General features: G+C 40.8%; 2 protein-coding genes across 7 annotated transcripts in view; one reads left to right on the forward strand and one right to left on the reverse strand.

The window, feature by feature from the left end:
- The window catches only part of si:dkeyp-72e1.9 (syntaxin-binding protein 4), a 108971-nt gene extending 101702 nt beyond the window's left edge, over positions 1-7269 (forward strand). For 3 of the 6 annotated variants that reach the window (XM_056401688.1, XM_056401693.1, XM_056401691.1), the window contains 6 exons: positions 455-520; positions 626-835; positions 3188-3304; positions 4849-4898; positions 5004-5134; positions 6149-7269. In XM_056401688.1, coding sequence (XP_056257663.1) covers positions 455-520; positions 626-835; positions 3188-3304; positions 4849-4898; positions 5004-5134; positions 6149-6207 — 633 coding nt within the window. In that variant the 3' untranslated portion in view covers positions 6208-7269. The remainder of the gene's footprint in view (positions 1-454; positions 521-625; positions 836-3187; positions 3305-4848; positions 4899-5003; positions 5135-6148) is intronic. The other 3 variants (XM_056401690.1, XM_056401692.1, XM_056401689.1) reach the window with 2 other exon arrangements.
- Positions 7270-7972: 703 nt separating this feature from the next.
- rrn3 (RRN3 homolog, RNA polymerase I transcription factor) lies at positions 7973-24608 on the reverse strand. Its single transcript, XM_056401694.1, has 17 exons — positions 24234-24608; positions 23986-24042; positions 23315-23404; positions 20562-20691; positions 20304-20363; positions 20019-20082; positions 19065-19134; positions 18794-18892; positions 17429-17518; positions 16068-16188; positions 15791-15921; positions 14243-14373; positions 13951-14138; positions 13673-13781; positions 12700-12852; positions 10539-10623; positions 7973-10235 (listed from the first exon to the last, which is right to left on the reverse strand). Exons 1-17 carry the CDS (start codon positions 24342-24344, stop codon positions 10086-10088), a joined length of 1839 nt encoding a protein of 612 aa, XP_056257669.1. The 5' UTR covers positions 24345-24608; the 3' UTR covers positions 7973-10085.
- Positions 24609-26070: the final 1462 nt, after the last annotated feature.

Consider the following 26070-nt stretch of genomic DNA (forward strand, 5'->3'; position numbering starts at 1 on the left):
TGTGTTCATGCATGGCACAGAGAGGCTGTAACTCTGCATTTCCTTACAATGAAATTCTTTGATGGCTTGTGACTGATGCCAGGACAGGTATTTATGCTACATGCTAACAAAACTGTGTATGTTATATCAACCAAAACCTGTGTGGAATCATTGATCTGTAAGTTTCATGCTAAGAAAGGAAGACTCTTAAACTAAGTCGATAAAAAGAGTTCCCACTATGCCTTGGTTCAGTGTGAGTCGTAGATTCAGAAAGCCCAGGCTCAGCTGGAAGACAGTGCACACTCGCCTCGTTGACCAAATGAAATACATCACTTTGAAGAGGGCTGAGGGAAGTTTCTCTGTTATGTAGTCTGGTTCTTCCCAGCCAGCCCCAGTCCCAGAGGGCTCAGACCCACTGGCCTGGTGATGGAGCTGTGAAATCCTCCTGGGCTTCATCTGCTGCCTCTCTTGGCAGGTGATGCTGAAGGACATGGAGCACAGCAAGAAAAGCCTGGAGGACGAGCTGCAGAAGACGTCAGAGGTGAGATTACGAGCCAGGACAGTGTCCACAGTGAGACTTTAGATGCTGGAACCAGTGAGACTTCTTATTTTAATGATTTACTACGGAGCGTTCTGTTGTCCTCAGAAAGCGTGTTTGACTGTGGAGGAAAACACCCGTCTGAAGAGCCGCCTGCAGGCAGCTGAGGCTGAGGCGGTGCAGCGGCAGACCAGCAGCGCTGAGCAGGACTATGAGGAGGTGATCCAGCTGCTGGAGGCTGAGATCAGAGACCTGAAGAACCAGCTGGCCAGCAAAAGGCAAGCACGAGTGGAAGCCACCAAGGCGGGTTTCAAACAGGTAATTAACTGTTTTAACCGTCAAAAATATTTCATTTTTATTTTCGACTTCTACTCTGAGGTTTCAGTTCCTTTGTAGATTCCAATTATACATCAACAAATGACATATATAATCACCAAAATATGAAGTAGTGTAACTTTGCATCAACCAGCTGCAACATTAAAGGCGGATTTCATGTTAATGCATCACTTATGATTATCCAATAATATAATAGATAATAATATAAAACATTTTGCTAATAATACTTTTAGTACTTTTACTTAACAGAATTTTTAAAGGTAAAACGGTAAACAGCTGATCTGCTGTTTCTACATGTGGCTCTGCTTTGGTAAAGGAAGGTCCAGTGTTTCCTCTGCTAAAGGAGATAATATAGGAAGCACTGAAGCGCCTTTCCTTATCATTTAGAGAAGCTCTGAACATGATGCTGCTCAGATACTTCAGCTCATTTCACCTAGTTTCAACCTTCATCAGAAAAAAACACTTTTCAACCCCAGCCTCGGACTCAGGATGAACTGATTAGATTTTGGTGGCTAAAGGTGGTGGTGGAAATCCAAAGAATAAAGAGCTGACAAAGTGATCACATTGTCTTTGTGTATTTTAATAAAAGCTTTGCAAAAAATCATTATACAGTCACAACAGAGTGTAATAGCAGACTGATGTCGAACAAAGAGTGTACATGCACTTTATAGATGTGTATGTGATGTCATATTTTCTATGACTCTGGATAAACAGGGATGTAACCTGAAAGTAGTCTGATTGGAGGAGGTAGACAACCACCAGGAGGTGATTCTAGTTTCTTATCCAGATCAGACATCCAGGTAAAGATCAGTATGTTAATACCAGGAGGAAGTTGAGCTGGATTTATGCAAGTGGCTGCATCACTGGTTCCAGTACCTATAGATATACCCGCGCTGTAGGTCTGAATGTATATTTCTGTTGGATGATATCACATCAATCGTCGGTGAAGCAGCCGTGTGTAGCTTGTAGCTTGCCACAGTTTGTACAGACTCAGACCCAGAACCAAGAGCTGACTGTGTGACTCCCTCCACCCTCCTCCGTCACGAGCCGGAGGCCTGCAGCTGGCTGCCTGCGTTCGTAGCCTCATCTCCGTAAAACGCATCAAGCCGCATTTCCATCAGCCTGAGCCTCTGAGCTTCTCCTCTGTTCTCACCAGCCGCTTTCATGAAGAGAAAGGCTTTATATTTGTTTCCTCTGGCTCTGAGCTTACTGCCTCTCTACCTGTGGCGTTTCATCTCAGGTGCTAAATCCTCTGCTGCCTCACAGGAATCAGCTGTGAGACAAAGCAGTGCCCAGAGATGAAGAAGATAAGAGAATAATGGAAATGAGGACAGAGGTCTGAAAGCTCTTCACCAAAAAAATGACAGCTACTGCAACACATGGTCACATGGTCAGATGAGTTTAAATATGTCATCTGATCAACCACTACCTTCCTCCTTCTTCCCTCTTCTCTTTTATTCCTTTCCTCCTTCCTTCATTTGTTCTCTTTCTCCAGACAGAGCAGATTCTGTGGAAATTCAAAAAAATCAAGTTGAAATATTGTAAAAAAAAAAACATTTTTATGCTCACCTCAGATTGTAAAGGTTAGTGCAACAATAAAACCAAAATGTGAATAAATGATGCAAGAGATGTTTAAGTTCCAAACATCAACATGGAGCGATGATGAAGAGACTGCACCTTCCTCACATTAATATATGAAACAAACATGTTTTCCATCGTTAGTGCTTTGACCGAGATCTGTTAATCACCACCTCTTCTTCTTCCGTGGTTTAATGATATATTGTTCATCTAATATTCACACAACAGTAGCTGATGAGGATGTATGTCAATTTTCAAAACTTTCCACAACATTTGGAAACTTGACAATAAAGATGCAAATGAAAAACATACACATATTTATTGATTCACCTGTTAATGAACCTGAGTCTCCTTTCCACCACACCTCAACACATAGAATTAGTTTTGACTTCAGAGTTTCATCAGTATTGGTATCAGTATAGATAATGTATTGATATTGTATCAGTATTTGAAAATGCATGGGTGTTGATATGAGCAGAGACACAGTCTCCTTCCACTAAACATCTCTGCTTCACTCTGTTGTTACAGAGCAACTGTTCCACTGTACAGATACACTGGATATTGTATTTACAGACCTTTAGTTGGTTCACGTCTCACAGTTACAGTGAAAACCATGTGTTCTCTAATGAGAACATGTCTTCTTCTTAAGCAAAATAAACCATTGGAGCTGAAACATGCTACAAGTGCACACACACACACACACACACACACACACATATTATTGAGTGGGCATGTGTGTGTGTGTGTGTTTGTCAGGAGGACGTGCTGGAGCTGAACAGGAGGCTGACGACCTTCGACTGTCAGCTGAGGAAGTCTGAGCTGAGCAGGAAACACCTGGAGATCTCCAACAAGAAACTGCTGGGCTTCGCTCAGGTAACAGCGGATTTATACTTTATATTGTATTATAATGTATTATACTTCATAAACTCCTTGGCGATCAGCATGTGTCCTGTCAGTGCAGACTGACACTGCGTCTCATTCTGTGGACTCAGCAGACTGAGCCCATCAGCAACATCTATGGCAGCTCTAAATACTTCATGGAGATATGGAGCCAGTCTGCCCCCCCCCCCCGAGCTCAACGACTCACTGCAGTTTGATAAACCACCTCAAACTCTGAACATCTTTCCTCTCCTGTGATTAAAGATTGAATATGTTTATTGTTGAAGCAGTCACAGACTTGATCTTTGTGCAGTGGTCACATCACATGGCAACATGAGTCCAGAGAAGACTGACACTGTGTCACATCCTGACGCAGATTTCAGACTCTTATGGAACATTGCATTGTGGGATTGTTCACAGAATGTAGAGCACACAATACATTTCAGGTAGATACAAGTAGTTTATGTGGTCAGACTTAAAAACTCTCTCAGGTTCTGTTGGAGCCACAGTTTTACCTTTTTCAGAACACATGCATGAATCCTGCTCGATGATACTAATCAGCTGGTTGTCGATCAGCTGATGAATGAGCCACTGACATGATCTAAGCTGTGTCTGAACTAACGCTCTGCTCTGTTCTTCAACATAAAGAGGATTTAAGATATAAATGATCTGCTGTACAACAAATGTAAAGTCACACTGAGCAACAGTGAAGAAATACAGAAATAACACCGACGCCCTTATTTTGTTGAAAATGTTGTTGAACACAGAACTGCTGCTTCAGTCAGATGCGACCCAGACCTGAAGTGGACATGCTCACAGGTCTCCTCACCAAAACTGCTCCAGGTTTTACATAAACCAATGGAAAAGTTTACCCCAAATCCAAAAAGGACCCGAGGTCAGACAGACCCAGTAAGATCAGATCCAAAATGTCGCTGACTGAAGACAGTGCAACAGGACTCTCATGCACCCATAGACCTGATCCTACTTCTCTTTTTATTTATTTTGTGAAGCAAGATAAAGAAACACAACACAGCACAACACAACAGCAAATACAACTACAGAGAACTGACAGATTTTTGTTACTGCTATAGGTTTAGATATATGACTGATACATATATATATATATATATATATAGATTTATTGAGGAGGAGAGAGAAATAGAAGCAGAAAACAGGTACTTGGTGGTAGATGGCAGGGTGGGGTGAGAAGCGTGCAGCAAGGTGGAAGCTGTTACTTTGTTGGTCTGATGATGTAGGTGGGGAGATGGGATTGGTTTGGTTGGATTTAGTTTAGAGTTGATGTTGTTGTTGTTGTTGTTGTTGTTGTTGTTGTTGTTGTTGTTGTTGTTGAGACCAGACCCTTGGGAGGAGGCTGACCACCAGATCCTACTGGGTTCATCTTTCTTTCCCCTCTCAGCTCCGTCTGAAAACACTTCCTCACCCCCTCTCTCTGTGACCTGATGTCTGCACTGGTTCACTGACTGATAAAAGCTTTGTCACAGAATCATTTCAAACTGACACAATATTTCTCTCTTTAGAACGTCCACAAAGTGCTGACCACACCGAGCCTGTTTGGAGGAGAGGGCGGGTAAGAGACCCCTGAACATCACATTATCAGCCCCACAGCTCTGGAGTCAGAGTGCTGTTTTAATCCCTCCTCCTGCGTGTTTGTGTGTGTGTGTGTGTGTGTTAGGAGCAACAGGTCGTCTCCAGCCACTGACAGCCCTGACACCCCGACACCACTTCCTGATCCTGCTTTCCAGCTGGCTGTGGAGGCCAAGGAGCTGGTAGAGGGAGTCTGCAGCGGCGCCGCTGATGGCAAAGGTACAGAGCTCAGACTGGAACACAGCAGAGCAGACTGACAGAGACTGGACCAGAGTTCTCTGCACTACAGCTAGTCCATCATCATTTATCTGCAACAACTGTGGGAACTGATCAACTGTTTAATTCATTTTCCAAGTAAAAACATCAGCTTCTCAAATGTAAATATTTGCTTAAACTGGATAGAGATGGGTTGTGGACTGAAGTCAGACAAGCAAGAGCTCAGGTTGGGCAGGTCTGGGAAAATGTGAAGGACATTCTCACCATTTCCTCACATTTATAATAATAATGATAATCATAATAATCATAATAATACACATACAGATGCATACATATATATACTATATATGGTACACTCTCTTTAACACAAATATGCATTTCATAGACCAAATGATTAACTGACGAATATGAATCGTAAACAGACAATTAATTGATATTGGAAATAATTGAGTAGAGTAGCTCTGAACTTCAGTGGGGTTCACAGGTTTGTAAGTAAGAAATATGTGTGTGTTTGCAGCCACACATAAACACACACACACAATTCATAATATATAACTAAATTAGTGAAGGTAATAATAATAAAATATTATTAAAAAAATATAGTATTGCAGTAGCTTCATGTAGCAGTGGGTTTTTTTTCTTTCCTTTTTTCAGATGTTTGGTCCAGATCAATAATTAATTATCGGCAGCATATCACACATTTGTATTCTCATTAGTGCCATGTGTCAGACAGACGATTTGAACCTTCGTGAGAGACAAAGACTTTTCGACCGCAGCCTGAGTCTTATCATTTATTCTTTGCCGCTTGTTCAGTTTTTTCTTCTATTGATGTCGAGTTGAGTTTAGTGGCCACAGGAGAAAACATCTGCAAGAAAAACCAATAAATGGTAATCCACATGACGTAGTGGTGAGAGCATATATGACATCACACAGGCAGAACACAAACAATAGATGCATGGTGTTGATTAGAAATGATGATTATTGCTCTTATATACTCAGTGTGTTTCTGATGTGCAGCATCAGAGAGTGCGTCAGAGGCAGCGTCAGTCCCAGATGTCAGCCCTTATCAGATGTGAGCAGCAAAGAGCCAGAGGGGACAGCGGGAGGCCGGGGGAGTGCTGAAGAGGCTGAACCCACCACCGACCACACCACAGTCAACAGCACAGACACGACGCCATCCAACACAACTTCTGGAAATAATGACATCGCTTCAATAAATCCAATAAACCCTCAGTTCACAGCGACCCACTGAACACAACACAGCCAACGTTTTGATGCCAAAGCTTCCTTGCACACATCAGAGCGGTGTGGACCGTCTCTGTGGAGGGTTCAGCAGTGGGATGTGTTGAACTCAGCCGTGACCTGGAGACGATAAAAACCACATGTACACAAGTCTCTGCCAAATGAAACGTCTGCTGGAATCCTCTGTGTTGGTCTGAGAGCAGGTGGTGTAGGAGGAGCTGCATGACTGAGTCCTACACACACACACACACACACACACACACACACACACACACACACACACACACACACACACACACACACACACACACACACACACACACACACACACAGCTTTACACCTTGTTAATATTCCTCCCTGACTTCTTTTCTAACCACACATAGATTCACTCCGTGGATTTGCATGTAGAGGAGGACTTGTTTGCTTGGAGAGGACAAACCTTAGCTGGTCTGTCATAATAACTATCCGCCATCTGTCTCCTCACACACCGTCGCTCTGCCACAGAGCTAACGAGCCGTTAATAAAAAAAATTTAAAAAACAACAGTGTCCCTTTTCCCATCATGCTATCTCTCCTCGTGCCCTTACTCATTATTCAAAGGCAAAGACTGAAGTTTTGAAAGATACTGGACTGGAGCAGCTTCATGTCACTGCATGGTTCATGTTGATGAGTGGCTTTAACGTTGCTGTAGCTCCAGCCATGTAAACTTGTGTTTGTTAGTCACAGAGTCTAGACTGACATCCGTCATAGGCTACATTGATTTTATTTCTACAGACAGATGCAAATGCTTTTAAAGACTCTGACGTCCTGTAGTTCAACCAGACGACTGCATCTTTGGTGTGGCCTCATGTTATTTCTGTTACTGTTTTATATTAAAGGAATAACTGATGACTGAACCTGATGTTGTGTTTATTCAGTTTGCCAACATGTTATTTCCACTGGAGGACAGTTTTATAAGATGTGAGGACATGATAAGCTTTAGTGAGGACCAGGGATGTCACAGGAAAAGAAATACAGCATTTCCCTAATTTCATTTTTTATTAATATAGGAATTATAGAAAAAAAGAACTATTAAAACCCACTGGTTAACTCTTCAACCAATCAGAGCTTGTTTCATCCCATGGCCAATAGGGATTGTTTAGCCTGGTTTTTACCAGCACCAGTACCAGAGTGTGATGGAAAGGCTAACAGGAGAAGCTAAATAACTACGTTAATTGATTAGCTAATAGGAAAAGGAAAAGCAGCTGGAAAAAGGAAACGGAAATGCCTTTTCAAATAGTTTTTCAAATTCTATTTTAATTCATGAATTAATCAATTGATTTGTAAATGGTTTGTTTAATCAGAGTTTGATGCCGTTTTTGTAAATCCATTTTTAAATCTGATGAATCAGATTTATTGATGGATTAATAGTTCATTTATAAATTATTTTTACAATTCTTATATCTTATGCCTATTGAAATATGAATTTAACTTTTCCTGTGACATCCCTGGTCCTCCAAGAGGCCTGGGCGATATCCAGAATTTAATATCTCCACATGGTTAAGCCCAAATGTCATGCCCATATTTGATGTTTCAGGTATAAGCAATGCTGCTAGTAAACAGCAGTTCAGTTTTATTTGTCACAAGCCAAGGTACAAAGTATAGTAAGCAAAGCATTGACATGAGTGTCGGAGTCTGCAGAAGGGCAGACTGTACAAAACTGCAAAAAAAAAAAAATATATATATATATCATTTTATATTATGAAAAATATTGCAGATGGTGGGAAATATCATGATATTATCAAATACCAGCCTGATCCTTGGAAATGATCCTAAACATGACAAACATGAGGTGCGTGCAGTTAATACCGTCACTGTGCTGTTGTGCACTGATGACGACACGTCACTGTGGGGCAGTGGCGGCACAGAAACAGACAGAGGGTTTTTCACACAGCCCACAGGGAAGGATGTGGCGGAGAGAAGAAACATGAATTCACTTTAATCTACAGAAACAAAGAAATAATCAACTAAAATGAATAAACAAGTGCAAATAAACTAACTAAAAGACAATTCTGAGAACGATCCAATTCCTTTGAGGACGTGTTCACGTCTATTCAAGTCCATGTTAAAACAATATTCATATGTCCGTGACACTGACAACACTGTTGGTCTCTTCACTGTTAAAAGAGATTCCAGTGTGAGTGATGAAGACTAAGTCCTTGTGTGAAAACGTTATTCAGCTTAAGCTTCAGCAGTTTGTAAAACTTTTCTCTTGGTTACTGTTGCTCCACATCAGAGAGGAAGATGATCTGTTGAGTCTGGCTCAGACTCTCATGGCGCATGTGGACATGTGAGTGGCGGGATTTTTACAACAGACTTGAAAAACTATCCTTTAATATTTATTTAAGATTTTGTGACTGCATTTCCCATCAGCACCATCTCCACCTCCTCTCTCTTTCTTCCTTATATATTTTGCACATTTCTGCTGCAATCTTCTTATGTGTCACCGTCTCCCTTTCCATTCCCATGAGACTCATTTAATGACATTAATAATATCATTAGTGGCTGCGCGCGGGCACACACACACGCACGCACGCACGCAGGCACGCACGCACGCGCACACACACACACACACAGTCAGCGGTACTCCATGCAGACTTTGCAGACTTGTGGATGTCTTGGATCATAGAAACACTTCTGTTGCTTACATCAGGTCATGGTAAAATAAGTTTCATAAATTATTTAATGCAACTGCTTCTAACAGTATTTTACTGCCCACACTACTTCATTTTCAAACCAAAACGATCTCTGTCCAGGCTAACACACACACACGTCCATTCATGTACAGTGAGCATGTGCGAGCCGGTGTAAACAGGAAGTCGATTGTCTCGTCTGCAGTTGATTAGTTACAGTAAATCCTCTGAACGAGGAACAGCAAAGACAGTTGCAGCATTAAAAGAGAGAATGTAAATGAACAGCTGCTAGCAAAGACAACAAGTTCAGTAACACTGAAATTCATTATCATGTTGTATTCACCACTGGTAGTTCAGGCTGATGAGAGCCAATCAGGAGAGACTGTGGGTGTCTACATCGTTTATGAAGGTCTCCGTTTCTGTCCATCCAGACTACAACACAACCCAAGAGTTTTCAAAATAAAACAGGTCCAGCAGAGTTTCCAGAAGTCTGTGTTTTGGAGGCCTGGCAGTAGTGTGGACGGCAGGAGTAAATGTAGGAAAAGAGATGTGTTTTAAAACGAAAATGTAGTAGTGTGGACGTAGCCTATAACAATGTCTCAAGCTCAATTTAATTTAAGTTTCACCCATAGAAAACAGCAGAAGCCAAGGCCTCTCTATAACTGTTTGTATATCTCTACATGTAGAGTTCATCCCTCCTCAGAGCTGTTGCTTGAAACAGTTTCTATCCTTTTACTGAAATCAGTGATGTGAAAAAGTCAGGGTCAGACTGTGGTCATATAATATCACTAACCATTTCTGTTCATGAACACTGAAGTGTATTCTAACAGGGATCAGTCATCTCTCTCCATGTCTTCTTCTCTCTGTCTTTGAGTCCTTATAAATTAAATATAATGTGTTTTATCGGGTGGAGTCAGCACAGGCTCTTGTTCATAGAGTCTCTGTAGCTTTCTGTCCGCTCTGCTCTGTCTGTGGATTCACAGTTGGGGGGGGGGGGGGGAGTCTCGGTCCATCAGAACATGATGGTTCATGATGAGGGCCTAGAACGCTTTCTGGAAGCCGAAGGGGGGCGAACCCACGCTGCTCGGGCTGCGGAGGTTTGAGTCGTAGGAGCTGGGAGTCATTCCCACAATGCCGTCGGCCTTGAGTGTCTCCCCACACAGGAAGTCATCCTCGTCCTCCCTCGAGCCCTGAGGGACACAGAGAGAACAACCTCAGCCAACACTGAACAGGAAGTACACAACAGACCACACTGAGACCAGGGGACCAGTCTTCATCTGCTCATTTCTTTCCCATCACACATTTCCATTTCATATTTTCAGCTATTTTTAAATTCCACTTCATGTTCTAACTTTACACTGAATCGATCAGTAGAGGTCTCAATCACTGACCGCACAGAAAAGGGACTTAAAGGGACACTTTTTAAAAAGTTCCCTAATTTGACATCAGAGCCGTGGTGAACTTCTCCTCTGTTCACCTTTGTGTCTTCTCACCTGTTGGCCTGTTTTGGCAGGAAGCAGCTCCGTGTCTGCCAGTTCCTCCCAGACCTGGTAGAGAGGCTCAATCAGCTGACCAGACCTGTGTGTACACATTAAAGATGAGGCCGCGACAACAGAACAGGCAATAGTTTCAAATATTCCCTCAGAGAGATTCAGGTACAGGCAACTTCAACCTGCTGCCACTTTTATCAACAACTTCAATTCTTTGAGTGACTGCACAGTAATGCTCAAAATGTAAATATACCATTTTGTTTACCGTGTCGATCCTGTGCCTGACGGATGCAGGCGAGCACCAGCCACCCTTTCACATATGTTTTGGTTCTGTCTAAATCTAAATAGTTTCTGGCAGTTAATATTTAAAACCCTCTCAGATGTTTTGGAGGTACCCATAGAACCTTTTGCTATTACTGCAGTATCTCAAGTATCTCCACAAGACATACATCTCAGCTTTAGTGTCTCTTGCTTCATGACTTACACTGCTTAAATGGAAGGATACACTTCCTCCAGTTTTGGGTTTATAGATCAAATATCTTATACACTATTTGACACTGGAGAGAATTCTCTAGACTATAAGAGGGTGTGCTCAGAAATTCCATGTTATGGGGTTAGTTTTACAATCTCTGATCAATCTCTGATCAATGCTCTCCTTGCCCGGCCTGTCACTTTAGGTGGACGGCCATGTCTTGGTAGGTTTGCAGTTGTGCCATACTCTTTCCATTTTCAGATGATGGATTGAACACTGCTCTGTGAGATGTTCAAAGCTTGGGATATTGTTTTATAACCTAACGCTGCTTTAAACTTCTCCGCAACTTTATCCCTGACCTGTCTGGTGTGTTCCTTGGGCTTCATGATGCTGTTTGTTCACTAATGTTCTCTAACAAACCTCCGACGCCTTCACAGAACAGCTGTATTTATACTGAGGTTAGATTACACACAGGTGGACTCGATTTACTAATTAGGTGACTTCTGAAGGCAATTGGGTGCCCTGGATTTTATTTTAGGGGTATCAGAGTAAAGGGGGCTGAATACTTTTGCACGCCAAACTTTTCAGTTTTTTATTTGTAAAGACATTTGAAAAGCATGTATCATTTTCCTTCCACTTCACAATTTACATTTGTGCTTGTAACGTGACAAAATAGGGAAAAGTTCAAGGGGTATGAATACTTTTGCAAGCCACTGTATATGACAACTTTTTTAAACTTATGAACACTACTGACACTGCAGTTTTGTAAAAACTAACCCCATATTATATATTTTTATTTATTTATTTTATCTATGTATAACTCTTTAACTTATTATTTATTTTATTAATCTCTGTTTTTTTTCCATTTATTGTATTATTTATTTAATTTCTATTTCTTTGCTTGTGTGAGGGTTAGGGTTAGGAAATCAACTCAAAATATGGTGCAGTAACACTATAGAGGGGACACACTGTCTTTGTTTAACTGTATCAGTGATTTATTACATTCTGTATGACTTTAAATACCCGTAAGTAGAACTTGAATAAAAGAAAATGTATGTTTACTGTGTTTAAAGTGTCAGTCTGGAAAGATTTCAGTCCTGGTTGATTTGGTGACACCTGTAGTTTCTGGTGGTAACAGCAAATGTGGTTTAATACGTCAGGTCCCAGGATTCTGGAGGCAGCAAAACAACCTGTTGTCATTTTAACGAAGACGTCAGGCAATAATTGACCCGTCCGTCATTCTGTGAACAACCGTGTCCTGATTTGATGCTGCACAGGGCCTGAGTGTGAGCAGCAGGGCTGGTTACCTGGCTGAGAATTGGTTTGCATTAGCAGCAACTCAATAAAGCAGTTTGTCTGGGAAGGTTGCCACAGACATTCACTGCATAATACTGCAAATATGTAAATACTGCCACACTTTCATTGTGTTACCTCCTACAGTGAAACATAGCGACTTAACAGACATTTATCTAAATGAAAACATCCAGACTGCCACTTCAAAGCAGGAACACACTGATCAATAAATCAGTGTGAGCGATTCCTACAGTTTTATACTGTTTAAAGTGAAAAGTTTATCAAAGCCGTGCAGCATGTGTAGGCAGCACGACACACTGATATCATCTGACAAGCAGCAATCGGAGTTTTGAAAATGATGATGGAGTCACTACAAAGAATAATGAGAGCCACACTGACCTCTTGAGCAGGTAGGGGTCAAAGGGGAAGAAGCTGTCCAGAGGGTTGGTGTTGGTGGTCACACAGTCTCCTCCTGCTGAACTGCGGACCACCGGCAGCACGTGGCGGTTGTTCCTCTCTATGATGGTGTAGCAGAACACCACCTGATACTTCCTGCAACACAAACACACCTGCTGCTGTGGATGATGAGGAGGGAAAGCACCTGCAGCACCTGAGCTGTCATTTACTTCACACCATATTTTATCTGATGACTCAACACTGGCCTCTATCAACCACTGGTCTAAGTTCAACAGCTCAGCGAGTGTGTCATATATTTGTCGTGACACGTGTTTGCAGGAGAGTTCATGTTGTAACTACCAGGGTTATACAAGGCAGTAACGAGTTCCGTTAGTGTCAGGGTAAAATTAGTCTTGATGGGGAAAATAACATCTAATGTAAAAAAAACTGAGGCCTCTGTTTTGTGTTTTATGGAGAGTGTTCTGAAATACCATTTTACTTTTAGTATTTCCATTTGTTACTACTACTCCACTACATTTAAAGCTTAACTGTATATAAAAACATGATACCTCTCTCTCTCTCTCTCTCTCTCTCTCTCTCTCTCTCTAAAAAATCAAGAGCAGAGAAAAGTCTACCAACCACTGGAGTACACTAGCAAACTGTATATAAAGTACCAGCTACAACAGCAAACTGTGGTTGAAGCATTAATGTATCACTATTAACAGTTTAATATGTCATAGAGCAGGGGTCTCTTCTGATAACAGAACAGATATAAACTAACATTTTCAACAAACAGGAAATATGTTGTTCAGTTTGAGTGATTTGATACGATGTGAATAAATGTAACCAGTGATACGAGCAGCTCTCAGCCCCTTTGATTTAGTCAAAGTAGCGCTCAGAGGAAAAAGTCACTGGGACATTTGACCTTTACTTTGATACTTAAAGAGCAGTTAGAGCAGTGTCAGGGTGTGTGTACCTGGTGATGGCAGCAAACATGTTGGTGACGGATGGCAGGCAGACTTTGAGAGGGTTCAGCTGACACATCACCACCCGCTCCAGGTTCAGACTCTGCAGGTACTCCAGACCTGACACACACACATACACACGCACACACACACAAACACAAACACACACAGCTGCTGTTACCACAGTTGTTACAAAAATAAATGAGATGATGTTGTTATTTGATGTTTGTCATGTTGGGTTGTTGGCATGAAATGGTATGGATGAACAGTTCAGAGGTGTGTGTTGTACCTTTCTTCATGTTGCCCTCCAGCATGACTCTGTGCCTGAAGATGAGAGTGTAGAAGACGGCCTGGCAGGCTGAGTAGAAGGGCCCATGCAAGCTGATGTCACAGCAGGCCTGTCTGCCGCTGCTGTCCTGACTGTCAATGTAGCGATGGATCCAGGAGAGCAGCAGGTCCAGACATGCCCGCACAGTGCTGTAGGTTGGGGGGAGTGGGTGAGTGGTACAACAGCTCATGGACATTTGGACTAGACAGACGTGGTTCAGCTGGCTTTGTGCAGAAACTACGGGTGAACTCACAGCACAGGGATGAACTTGGCTCGGGCCAGGAAGCTTCCCAGGTATCCAGCAGCAGCCTGCCGGAGCACAGCGGGCTGAGAGGGGTTCTGCAGGATCTTCCACAGGTGATCCAGGAAGGCCTCTGCCAGGGCCTGAGGACAGACAACAAGAGATACAAAGGAATTCAAAAATGTTTCATCTAACAGGAAGGAAATACAGAACATCACAGGAGGTGAAAGAACTAAAAATCATCTGCTTTCTTAAATGCACAGGAAAAGCAGCAGAGGTGATTTAGAATTAGACGCTTTCTACTTGTGTGAATGAAACACACAGTCCAGTTTCTGAGTACTTGGAGACACATTTGGTATTTTTGTATTGCATGGCTCTAGAACAATTTGGATTTGAAATTTTAGAAAGATAACTGTTAATGCTTTGTGTGAGTTTTAAATGGCATCATGTGACTGGCTGTAGAAAAAAAAGGGCACACTGTCATGAAACTAAAAATCATGCCTGTTTCTGCTTCCTACAAACACAGAGCAACATTATCATTCATCTGGATGTGTGTGTGTGTGTGTGTGTGTGTGTGTGTGTGTGTCCACCTGTTGACTGGATGTCCAATATTCATCATCTTTTTATATTGTGTTTATGACTTAACACAGCTGCTGCTGCTGCTGGAGACCAGGCTGACCAGTTCACCACTAAACCAAACAATGAGCCAAAAGAGCTGGAAAAATCTTCACACACATTCGATCTCAAAACACACCTGGGACTGCCCTGTCATCAGGGACTACTGGATAAAGATACAAGGCCCTACAGGATTTTTTTTTTTACATTTTTATGTTTTTTTTTTTTTTTACAACTTTTAACCAAAATTCTACTGCAAATAATTTGTCGGCTCACTTGTTGGTGACTGGTAAAAAGAATCTTATCAGGAAATGGTTTTCACAGGAGAGACCAACTCTAAATGTGTGAATGGAATTACAATGGACATTTTTAAAATGGAGAAATGGAGAAACTTTGTCAAGCATAAATTGGAACAATGTATCACATACTGGAAAGAATGGATTAACTATGTAACGCCCTATAGGTCTGATTTCATTTTCACAGAACAATAATATTCTCATAGAGAATAGACTACTCCCTGCCTGTTCATGGTTCTTTTTCATTGTATTTTTTTTTAATTTCTATAGACATTTACTTTGTTAAGAAGTATTCTGAGATCTGAGACAAACACAAGTATATACATTTACATTCAGTGTCAAATATCTGTTTGATACTGAATGTCAAGTTCTGAGCTGGTGACGATTCCCTGTGAGTTTGATATTGTCCACATTAAAAATGATCCAGAACACACACACACACACACACACACACACACACACACACACACACACACACACACACACACACACACACACACACACACACACACACACACACACACACACACACACACACACACACACACACACACACACACACACACACAGCTGAAGCTGAAGACAAGATTGAGGGCTTGAAGTCACATGCTGCTGTTTCCTGTCATTACACAGACACAGTGTTACTGACCAGTCTGAAGCTGCAGAGGTAAAACAGTGTGTACTGGACGTGGCAGGACGCATGTGTCGGCAGTATGAGTTTGTCAAACACACTCAACAAATCTCTGTACAGTTCCTTAGTCTGGTCCACATGAAAAGAGCCTAAGAGAGGAAGACAAGGCAGTGAAGACCATCAAACACTTTACAGCCAAATACATTCACCTCTCAATGACACAAACACATCCAAGCACAAGTTTTACTGCTCAGTCTCATGTTGAGAAATGTGCAAAAATCTGTCATTCATGTACCGCTGACATGGCAGACGTCCTTGATGTACGCTATCATCACAGCCATGAGGACGTCCAGCCTCTCAGCCACTGGATGAGCCATCACAGTCCTGGAGGGTTGATCTGCTGCCACGTCCTCGTCCTGAGACACACACACAGAAGCAGTGTGAAGGAAACTGAACGAACTCACTAACAGTAACACAAATACAGCAGCCTTTTCACATCCTGTTCACAGCCTGAGTTTCTCTCATCTATCGTGATATATTCAGATTATTTACTCTCTTGAAGGTTTATGCACATTTCGTTTATTTTGGTTTATGCTTGAACATGCTGCATTCATGCTACGTTATTTATTGAAATACAATTTGTTATAATATTATTATTATATTATTATAGATTCTCTAATGATTCCAGCTCCTTTTACCACAAACACTTCAACTGATCTCACTCACTCAAATACTGTTACAACTTATTCCCCGTCTATATTTTTTTATATTTTATATTTTCAATTCAGCTTCATGTTAGAACAAATTTTTTTTAACTGCAAATTTTCAGCAATGAGCACATTTACATTTTCTCCAGAAATGTTGTAGTTATTTTGTTTATTTATTACCACATATTTTATTCTGTTAGATCTACTTGATGGTTTCCTGTGGTGTAAATAGCTGATGCTTTAGATGCGGGATGCCAGAATATTTCTTTTCTCTGTGATAAACCTGAATCTGAATATCAGTGGTTGCTGTTTCAAAGTACAATCACTGAACATTTCAAACTAAGACCCTTCAGGGTGTGGATGGGTACTGAACCCCGGTATTAAACGGGCTACATTTTTAAAGACCATAGTATTGATAAGCTCCAACGTTATTGGTTCTGCTCTTGGTACTGGAGAAATTAAGAAAATAATAGAAAATTTATTATTTATTATTACGAGATAAAAGTTCTCTCTTGTGCATTTTATCTCACTAACTGTTTCTGATTAAGACTTTGTCTATGATGCATTTTGACTGTTCCTGACTCAGAAGACAGACCTCTCTGCACAGTAAAAATACTGTCAAAGAAAAAGTCCTTCAGTAAATCATTGTGTATTACATTTGTTTTACATATCCATAATTACAATATCAGTCTATAATAGTGATTTGTTCAAAACAATGCTGTTGAAGGTTGCTACTCTAGAATGTTAGTTGAGTACATATGAGGAAAATATTAGTTTAGAGTTAGTTAACAGTTTAAATTAGTTTTGTTTTTTTCTTTTACAAAATAGCAAAAAGTACCAATAAGAGAACCGTTAAAGCACCAGATTGATAAGCAGTACTGGGATAATTAGTAGCACCGTTAAAACATTAACGATACCCATCCCTACTCCAGAGGAAACAGCTTGTTACCATGTGGAAGAGTCCCTCCTCAGTCTGCTCCTCTTGGCTCTGCCCTGTGTTCTCCTCTGCCTCCTCAATGTCTGACCGGGATGCACTCACCTGAAACACACCACACACACTGTCACAGACCGGAGGAGACACACACACCTCTCTATTCTCCAGTGGAGGTCCTCATATATGTGAACCAATAATGTGCAAAATCAATTGGAACAGAACGTGAAAAACTTATGTGTGAACTTAAGGTCTGCACATCTGTGCTGAGAACAGGGATATGACTCTTACACTTCTGCTACAATGTCACAACCTTCACTTCCTGAATTATCTGGCTCGCATTGTGCTCAGATCTTAGGCAGGTGTAAACACAATCTTTGACACCTTCAGCTGATTGGCCACCACTTAAATTACTCATGTGCAGGTTTTATGCTGGGGAACAGAGATCTGGGGCCAGCTGCACAAAGCACCTTAAGTTTTTAAGCTAAGTTTGACACTTAAGGTTGAACTTCTCCTTAGCTGAGAGTTACTTAAGGATGTTGCACAGAATCTCTTCAAAGGTTTCCTTAGTTACAGTTTTTCTCAATCGCTTTGATGCAGTTCTCACATCAGAAACATCATTCTCACCTCTCTTAACCTCCTAGGACCTGGCGTCCACATATGTGGACCTCACATTTTGGGTTCTCTAGACCACAATACTAACTTTTTCTCAACAAGGGCCTGGTGACCACATATGAGGATATTATACTGCCACTCAGTAATCGAAATTTAAAACTAATGTCCTCATATGTGGACATCATTTTTCTCAGGTCCCAATCAGCCTAAATAGCAAAGAGAAATTAAAAATGCACGCCATGCAAGAGTTCGGGTCTTAGGAGGTTAATGCAGTTCTCAAAACAGTTCATCATTTCCTCACACACATTAGCATTTCTCATTGTATTTGTACAAGCTTCCTTTGTATCCACACATAGAATTCTTGTCAGCCATAGCAACGGAGTCGCACTCTTAGCTTAGGCGTTTTCACTTTTCCTTACTAAAAGTTGGTCTCAGCAGCTTTATGAAGAGGATTTAGGAGAAAACTTTAGAAATTTTTCTTTAAAATTGTTTCGCTGCTTCCAGCTGCTTCTGCTCGGCCTGTGTCGTTGTTGTCGACTTCAGTGATGTTGCTGTATATTTCATCGTGTTGCTGGTTTTTGAAACATCTCGCTTCAGCTCTGTAGCGAAAATTAGGCAGCTGGCTAACACCGCCACATCTACAGTAATGTTGATTAATGTGCATTGTTCATAAACAAATTCATTATTTCACAGTTCAATATAAAACTGTGACTTTCCCCTTCTTACTCCATAAAGCGCTGGATCAGCTGTGTTGTGTTTAACACTCACGTCCAGTTTGAGCATCTTTCCGACGATCACCTCCAGGACGTCTCGTCGGATGGACGGGATGTACACTGTCACCCTGAGGAGGTTGTGGACGTAACACTCCTGTAGAGATCAACAAGCTGTCAATCACCACAACACCACGATGCTCATCAGTGTGTCAGCAGACACTGTGTTTACCACAATGAGTTCAGACAGAAAACAATGTTCATGCAAGTATAATGTTAATGTGAAAAATGTGAAAATTGAGACTGCAACATCATCAGTCATCTCTTACCAGGGTTCTGGAGGATTTCTGTATGAAGGGGAAGTTCTCCTGCAGAATGGGCATCAGAAAGCGACTCGTGCTGAAAGAAGACGGCAAATCCTTACAGGACAATACAGAGAAATGACAAATACAACTTTAAAGCAGTGTTTGTGAAGATCTGATGAAGATCACAGGGCGAGGTTTGGACTATGTGAGAACATGGTGAGACGGTAACCAGAGGTGAGACTGAACATGGCAGCGCCCTGCTGCTGGACGCCGAGAACAATAGTGGATTTAACAGACTGAATGTTGAGCAACTGACTGTCCTCCAATCAACAAACAAAAAACGTTCCATTCCTCAGGAATTACATCGAAAACTGTTACAGGTTCTAGTCTGGACCACAGTCAGGATGAAATCCAGACCCTCACAAACAACAACACGATCTTCCAATACACCAAAACGCTGATCACTCACATGTACAATGTAATAAAAGACAACAGGTTAATGAAATAAATTATACTTGATATTCAATGTAGACGCATGAGTGATAATTTCGTTCTCTCAGGGAATCCCTGAGAATCAACAGGAGAACCCATAAAACACCATCTGAGAATTCATGCACTGAAACTTCCACCTGATGTGGAACAGGAGATAATGTTTCACCAGGTCCATCGTATCACAGCAAAGAAGGACGGACGCACCCCCGTCCCTTTATAGCAAAATCTGACCATTACAAACAAGAGGACCCGATCAAAAGGAAGGGGGAAGAACTCCTTTGGATTCAATGAGCACAGAAATAAATGAAGGAAAATTTAAAGAATCTAATTATGAAACTATAACAAGCCTAGTTTACATCAACAGACAACTGTTCTGCAACAGCTCCATCACTCCTTGGCTGATATGATATCCAATATGAACAGTACAAACCTCCTCGTATGATCTCCCACAGAGGGAAAGTGGCAGAATTACACCAGGTGACTTACGATGGGACGTATCTGGTGATGAGCTGCAGCGCCTGGTGACTCTGATCGAAGTTTTTAGGGAGGTCTGAACAGACAGAAGGAACAGCGGAGAGTTCATTCATTTGTATTTAGTATTAGGATGTAAGCTGCTCTCTAACACTGCCCTGCTTCACATTCACTCACTGCTCTCCCCTCTTACCCTGCCCAGACTTCAGCAGACAGACAGACAGACAGCAGGTTTCTGATGTTTGAAACAGCCACTTAATAGAAGCCAAGTGCATTGGAAATAAGAAAGTCGGCACTTACTCTCATCTTCATCATCTGAATCAGAGATATCCACCCCTCCTTCACAGATGGTCACTCTCTCTGAAAACAAACATACACAGCGATGTAACATAAGGCGAATGTTCACTCTTTGCATTTCAGTGGAAACACACATCACACATGCAATGATCACAATGTGACTGGCGATAAGATAAACATCACCTCACATCTTCGACGCCACTGTGAACCCTTGAATTGTGAATGTAATTTATGAAACACAGTCTTGTCAAGGGAACATACTGGGAGTGAAGTGGGAGACCACCATCTTGAGGCAGGCACACAGGTAGACAGTCTGCGCTGAGACCAGGTTACTGAGGAAGGCCATGTACTCCTCCACCACAGCCTGGCTCCGACCCACCCATGGAAGCCTCTACAAAACACAAACAGTGCCAGCGTGTGAACACAACCAGATTATTAGTTTGACCTGGATTTTCGACAGTGATTCCAAAGTCTGTATGGTACATTCATATCTGTTTTCGGGCTATTTAAAGCTCTGACGGAGAATGGAAGAATGACTGAGGGAAGACCTCTGAGTGGAGAAAGTGGGTTGCATAAGATAAAACTTTGACTGCATGTTTAATGGCTGACTGTTCATATATGGGTTGGAGAGACTGATGTTCTTCATAAAAGGAGGACATTTGGGCCATTCTTCCTTATAGACCATATTCACATGGCTGCCATTTTCCTCTGACGTCACGCTGAGGGTGGGAAACCTCTTTAAGCCACTTTAATATCCCCGAGTAAATCCTGTGGGAGAAATGCGAAATGGTCGAAAAATGTATTTACCTCCACTTTCATTTGACCAAATCTATAAATGGGCAGATGAATTTGCGAGGAGCCACAAAAGGATTCAAAAGAAAGGAAACAGAAACTGGATTGAATCTTATATCCACTATGTTGAAGGTAAGAGCAGCCCACACTGGAAACACTGGAAGTTAATGTTATGTGAGCAAATGTGAAGTTTGAGATGAACATAAATGTCTGTGTTAGCGTTACTAAAGTGGTCAGGTGTCAAATCAGTTCACTGGCTTCTGCAAATGTTTAACATGAACTCATTTTATATAGTTTCATCATCAATCTGCATCAATGTAAAATGAATGAGCAGCCTCGAACCAAATGATGCTGGTCTCTTAACAGTGTCATTAGGAGTGTGCAACGTGGATATAATCCTCTACCATGGTACATGTAATTTACACACATGTAACATGATACAGTACATTTTCTGGAAACTCAACTAGGAAATTTTATTAAAAATGGGGAAATCTGGTCAATTTACTAACTGACAAAATAAGACAGGATTACTTTCACTATTGGTTAATCTCCTGATCATTTCCTCAACTCATTAACTTATTATTGTTTTTGTCTATAAAATGTCTTCACATAGTGAAAATGTTGGTAGTTTCCCACAGCCCAAGGAGCATTCTCAGATGTCCTGTTCTGTGTGAGCAATAGTTTTCAGGTTACTGTGATGGATGACAGAGGAAAGCATCAGATCCTCTCTTTGACGTTTAAAATGTAAATGGGATAAGCCTGTGTATATTCTCATTTGTCCAGGTCATAGTATCCTAAAGGAGTTTTTTTAAATCGAAACAACTGGACTAGGTTATTTGACTGTGAAGACGTTTCACCTCTCATCCAAGAGGCTTCATCAGTTCGTGTACGCATCTGACCAGGCTAGGACTGGTCCTACTTTCTGGTGTGGAGACCCAGGTATTTTCAAATACCTGGGTCTCCACACCAGAAAGTACCTGGGATACCTTTGTAAATGGGATGAATTTTGCATGATCACAACAGTTGGTAATATTTTTCTGTTGATCAATTAATCGTTGCAGCTGTAAAAAAAAAAACATTAAAAACATTAAAACATTAAAATGTACCTTTTAAAATCTAGTTTCAGGGCACCCACAGTATTACAGTTTTTCTCAATCACATTGATGCAGTTCTCACATCAGAAACTTCATTCTCACCTCTCTTAATGCAGTTCTCAGAACAGTTCATTTCCTCACACACATTAGTATTTCTCATTGTATTTGTACAAGCTTCTTTTGTATCAACACAGTTCACTACTAAAGACGTTTTCTCATTGTGTTGATGCATTTCTCATCTGACTCTGACAACTCATGAAAACAGTTTGTTCCTCCGTCAGATACAACGACAGACCTCTCACTCACTTTGATACCGTCCTGCAGCATCAGTGTTTTCAATCAGATGACTTTAAACTTTATTCAAATATGTATGAGAGAGCAAGGAAAGTCTCACACACACACACACACACACACACACACACACACACACACACATATACATATTGTGTGTGGTGTGAATTTACTGTACTATAACTGATGCTATGTTCTAAGTTTGATTCATATTTCTCTTTGTCTATTTTCAGATGAATAGTTCCATGTTTATCATTTTGCTTTCCTCAGTTACAGCAGTTATATTCTGTGAATTTAGTGATACAGTTTTTTTTACAACTGCTTTCACACATTTTCTAAAAACCCTTAACCCTTTTGCACTGGTGATTTAGTGTTAGGAGAAATTCATTAACTATTTTGAGAACCGCATTAAGAGTTGTGAGAATTAGAGTGATTGAGGAAAAACTGCAATTTGACCCTGACATGCCCCTTATTTTGCACGCTGGTCTTGCAGTATACCTCTATATTATCAATCTGCTGATATTTTGTTGCTTATACGACTAATCCTCTGGTCTATACAATATCAGAAAACAGTTTCACAGTTTCCTGGAGGCCAAGCTGATGTCTTCATGTTGCTTGTTTAGTCTGACCAGTCATAAACCTACAGACATTCGTATCACTACAATGTAAAGCAAAGGAAAGCAGTTCATTGTTACATTTAAGAAGCTGGAACCCAGAAACCTTTTGTTTGAAATGTGACTTCAGTCAATAGTTTCTGATCAATCGACTAATCGTTTACCCCCCCGACCACCACCACTACACCCAGACATATATACCCCCAAAGCGCTCTACACTCACCAAGATAGTGTAGATGAGCTGCTCATGGTCTTTGTTCAGCTGGGTCACACAACTCCGAAACTCTTGCAGCCAGTTGATGATCTGAGCATCCTGTGGAGAAACAAACACAGCCACTGTTACATCAGTGATCCCAAGTCTGATGCTCTGCAGTAAGAAAAATAACAGAGCTATTTGTGCTTTATTCCAACAACACGTAGTCTCTCTACCCTATGTTATTTTTCATTGGAGTAAATTTATTTCTAATATTTGTTGGAAAAAGGTTTGGATGCTGCCACACAGATTCCTGATTAATAGCTAAATAAAAGAGGCTTCCTTTAAATTATTAAACTGAACTGAACTTTATCCTACAAGTCATTACCAGACAACATTTGTAAAAACAATGGACCCTAGTTGTATTTCTTGCAACCTTGCAAAGTGAGACTATTACACATTTATTTATTTAATAATGCTAGCTTAGACTATAATGTTTTCATTTAACATTATACCTTAAATATACCCCTTTGCAATTACATTTCATACACTCTTTATTTTTTAATTTCCTTGTATATTTCTTTATACATCTACTAATTGGGATTAACTATTTACCTGACTATATTCATGCTTGTTCATGTGTATAATGTTCCTATACATTTTCAATTAATAAAATTAAAAGCACTGATGCTCTGCTCTACCTTTATCTCAGGATCAGCCAGCTGATGTTTCAGCAGTTCATAATCACTGGAGTCTCCCTTCAAAAGAGAAGAGAAACAGCGAATCAGACACAGAAAGCTGCTGAGCTCTTCACCTTTACCTTCTTAATACAGCAACAAACAGCTTTTATTCGTGCAAGTGAGGAAAATGATGCTGAAAATGACCGAGCAGCACCTGAATTCAACTGTTTCACATGGTAAAAACTGACTGACACGACGTCAAAACTCACCTGTTTATGTTTCGCTAACGTTTCCGCAACACTGCCCCCAAACCTGACTGTCTTCACGGGAGGGCTGTTCAAAAAGTCCCGGCCGTCTACATCCATGTTGACTGTCCTCATGCAAAACAATAAAGCTTGTTGTGGCTAAGCTAAAGTTAGCTATCCTTCCGCTAAAACTTCCAGATGAACTGGAAACGACGAGCTGGTTTCATTGGTCTATCTCTGTACTCACAGTTCAGGGATATTTATATAGTCAATAATATAAAAGTTTTTGATGGTAAATTCTCAACTACGCTGTAAACAACCAAGCACATGTGTGAACTGTCTCCACAAGAGGAAGAGAGCTGTGTATTTACGGAAGTGAAGACAGAACCCTGGTGTCGCATTCAAAGTGTTCCCAGCGACTCGACTCACAGGGTTATGGATTCCGCTTGGCCTTAAAATAAATATATAGATATTGTTCCCAGATTAAGTTGTAGGCTTCTAGGCTTCGTAACTATAACTATAACTAGAAAATTCCAGGGAAATTTTGAGTGCCACGGGGGCTACTGCCGGGATGAGTACATGATTTATTTCCAGTGTTCAAAAGTCACCCTGATCATATTCTGGTTTTGAGAAATGTCTTGATATAAAAGACTCTGATATAAAACAATGTCACATCCCTCCATCATGTATTATGTGGGAAATATCTCATATTCTGTGTTGTTTTTTTAAATAAAACAAGAGGCAACATGTCTTCAAACTGGCATTTAAAGGGTTAAACTCCTGAAAACTAATAAACATTATAACAATAAACATTTGGTAGGTTTGAGCAGAACTGAAGTGGTTTAAGAGATGTATGCGAAAAAAAAGCAGAAAAAAATATTGATATATGATAATTGTATAGCATTTTCTTTTTTGGACGCGAGGAACCCCAGAGGCTACAAAATGTGTTACCAGTGTGTAATAGACCTGTAACAGTTACTGACATTAGATTTTAAAAATATGTCAAAAAAGACACTTTCTTGCAGAAATCCATACCTTCAGCTGTAACACAGCCAAAATGATCAGCAAATCAAAAAAGAAAAGTGAAGAAAATGTCCAAAAAAGGACAGAGGGACCCCTGAGGGTTAATAAATCCCATGAACCGCTATTTAAATTACCACTATTATGTTTTTTTCGGTGCTAAATTTAACATTACTGGGGAGGAGAGCAACGTGACTAGAAGTGACAGCGAGAGAGGGCTAGTAGCTTCTCCTCTCCTCTGTCTCAGCGGAGACCGTCACAACTTCATTCACTCTTTTAACAAAACAAAAAAAAAAGCTACGAAGGAAGCAGTAAATGGACTTACATATTTAAGACCTAACTAAATGTAATTTAAGACCTAACATGCGGCTAATTTAAAGCTAGCAGAGCTTGGAGAGTTGGTTATCTGGTTGCTAGGCGCACGCACACACACACACACACACAGGTCAGGAGCTGCCGTTGCCATGGCAATGTGAAAATCTGCCCAGAATTTGGCTCAGATAAAATGAGTGAGTAATCTCAGTGCGAAGACAGAGTGAGATTCTTTTGGAAAAAAAAGACAATTACATTAGTTGTCAATGAGAGTGAGACAGGTGTTGCTGCCGGACTTTTGTGCAGACCCTGCCTGTCAAAGTTCCCAACAACTATGTCTACAATTTTTTTGAAATTTTGTGGGTTTTTAAAGAAAATTCCAATGCATTCCTAATGCATTATTTTTCCCAGTATTTTGGGAATAACTTTGGGAAAAATTGGAATTTTAACACAAGAAGTCATAGCACCTCTTTCGGGATCAAGACGCATGTTTTGATGTATATATTACCGAGGTTTTCTCAAAGCTGCA

The sequence above is a fragment of the Seriola aureovittata genome, chromosome 17 (assembly GCF_021018895.1).
Source record: "Seriola aureovittata isolate HTS-2021-v1 ecotype China chromosome 17, ASM2101889v1, whole genome shotgun sequence".
In the NCBI taxonomy this organism is placed as follows: domain Eukaryota; kingdom Metazoa; phylum Chordata; class Actinopteri; order Carangiformes; family Carangidae; genus Seriola; species Seriola aureovittata.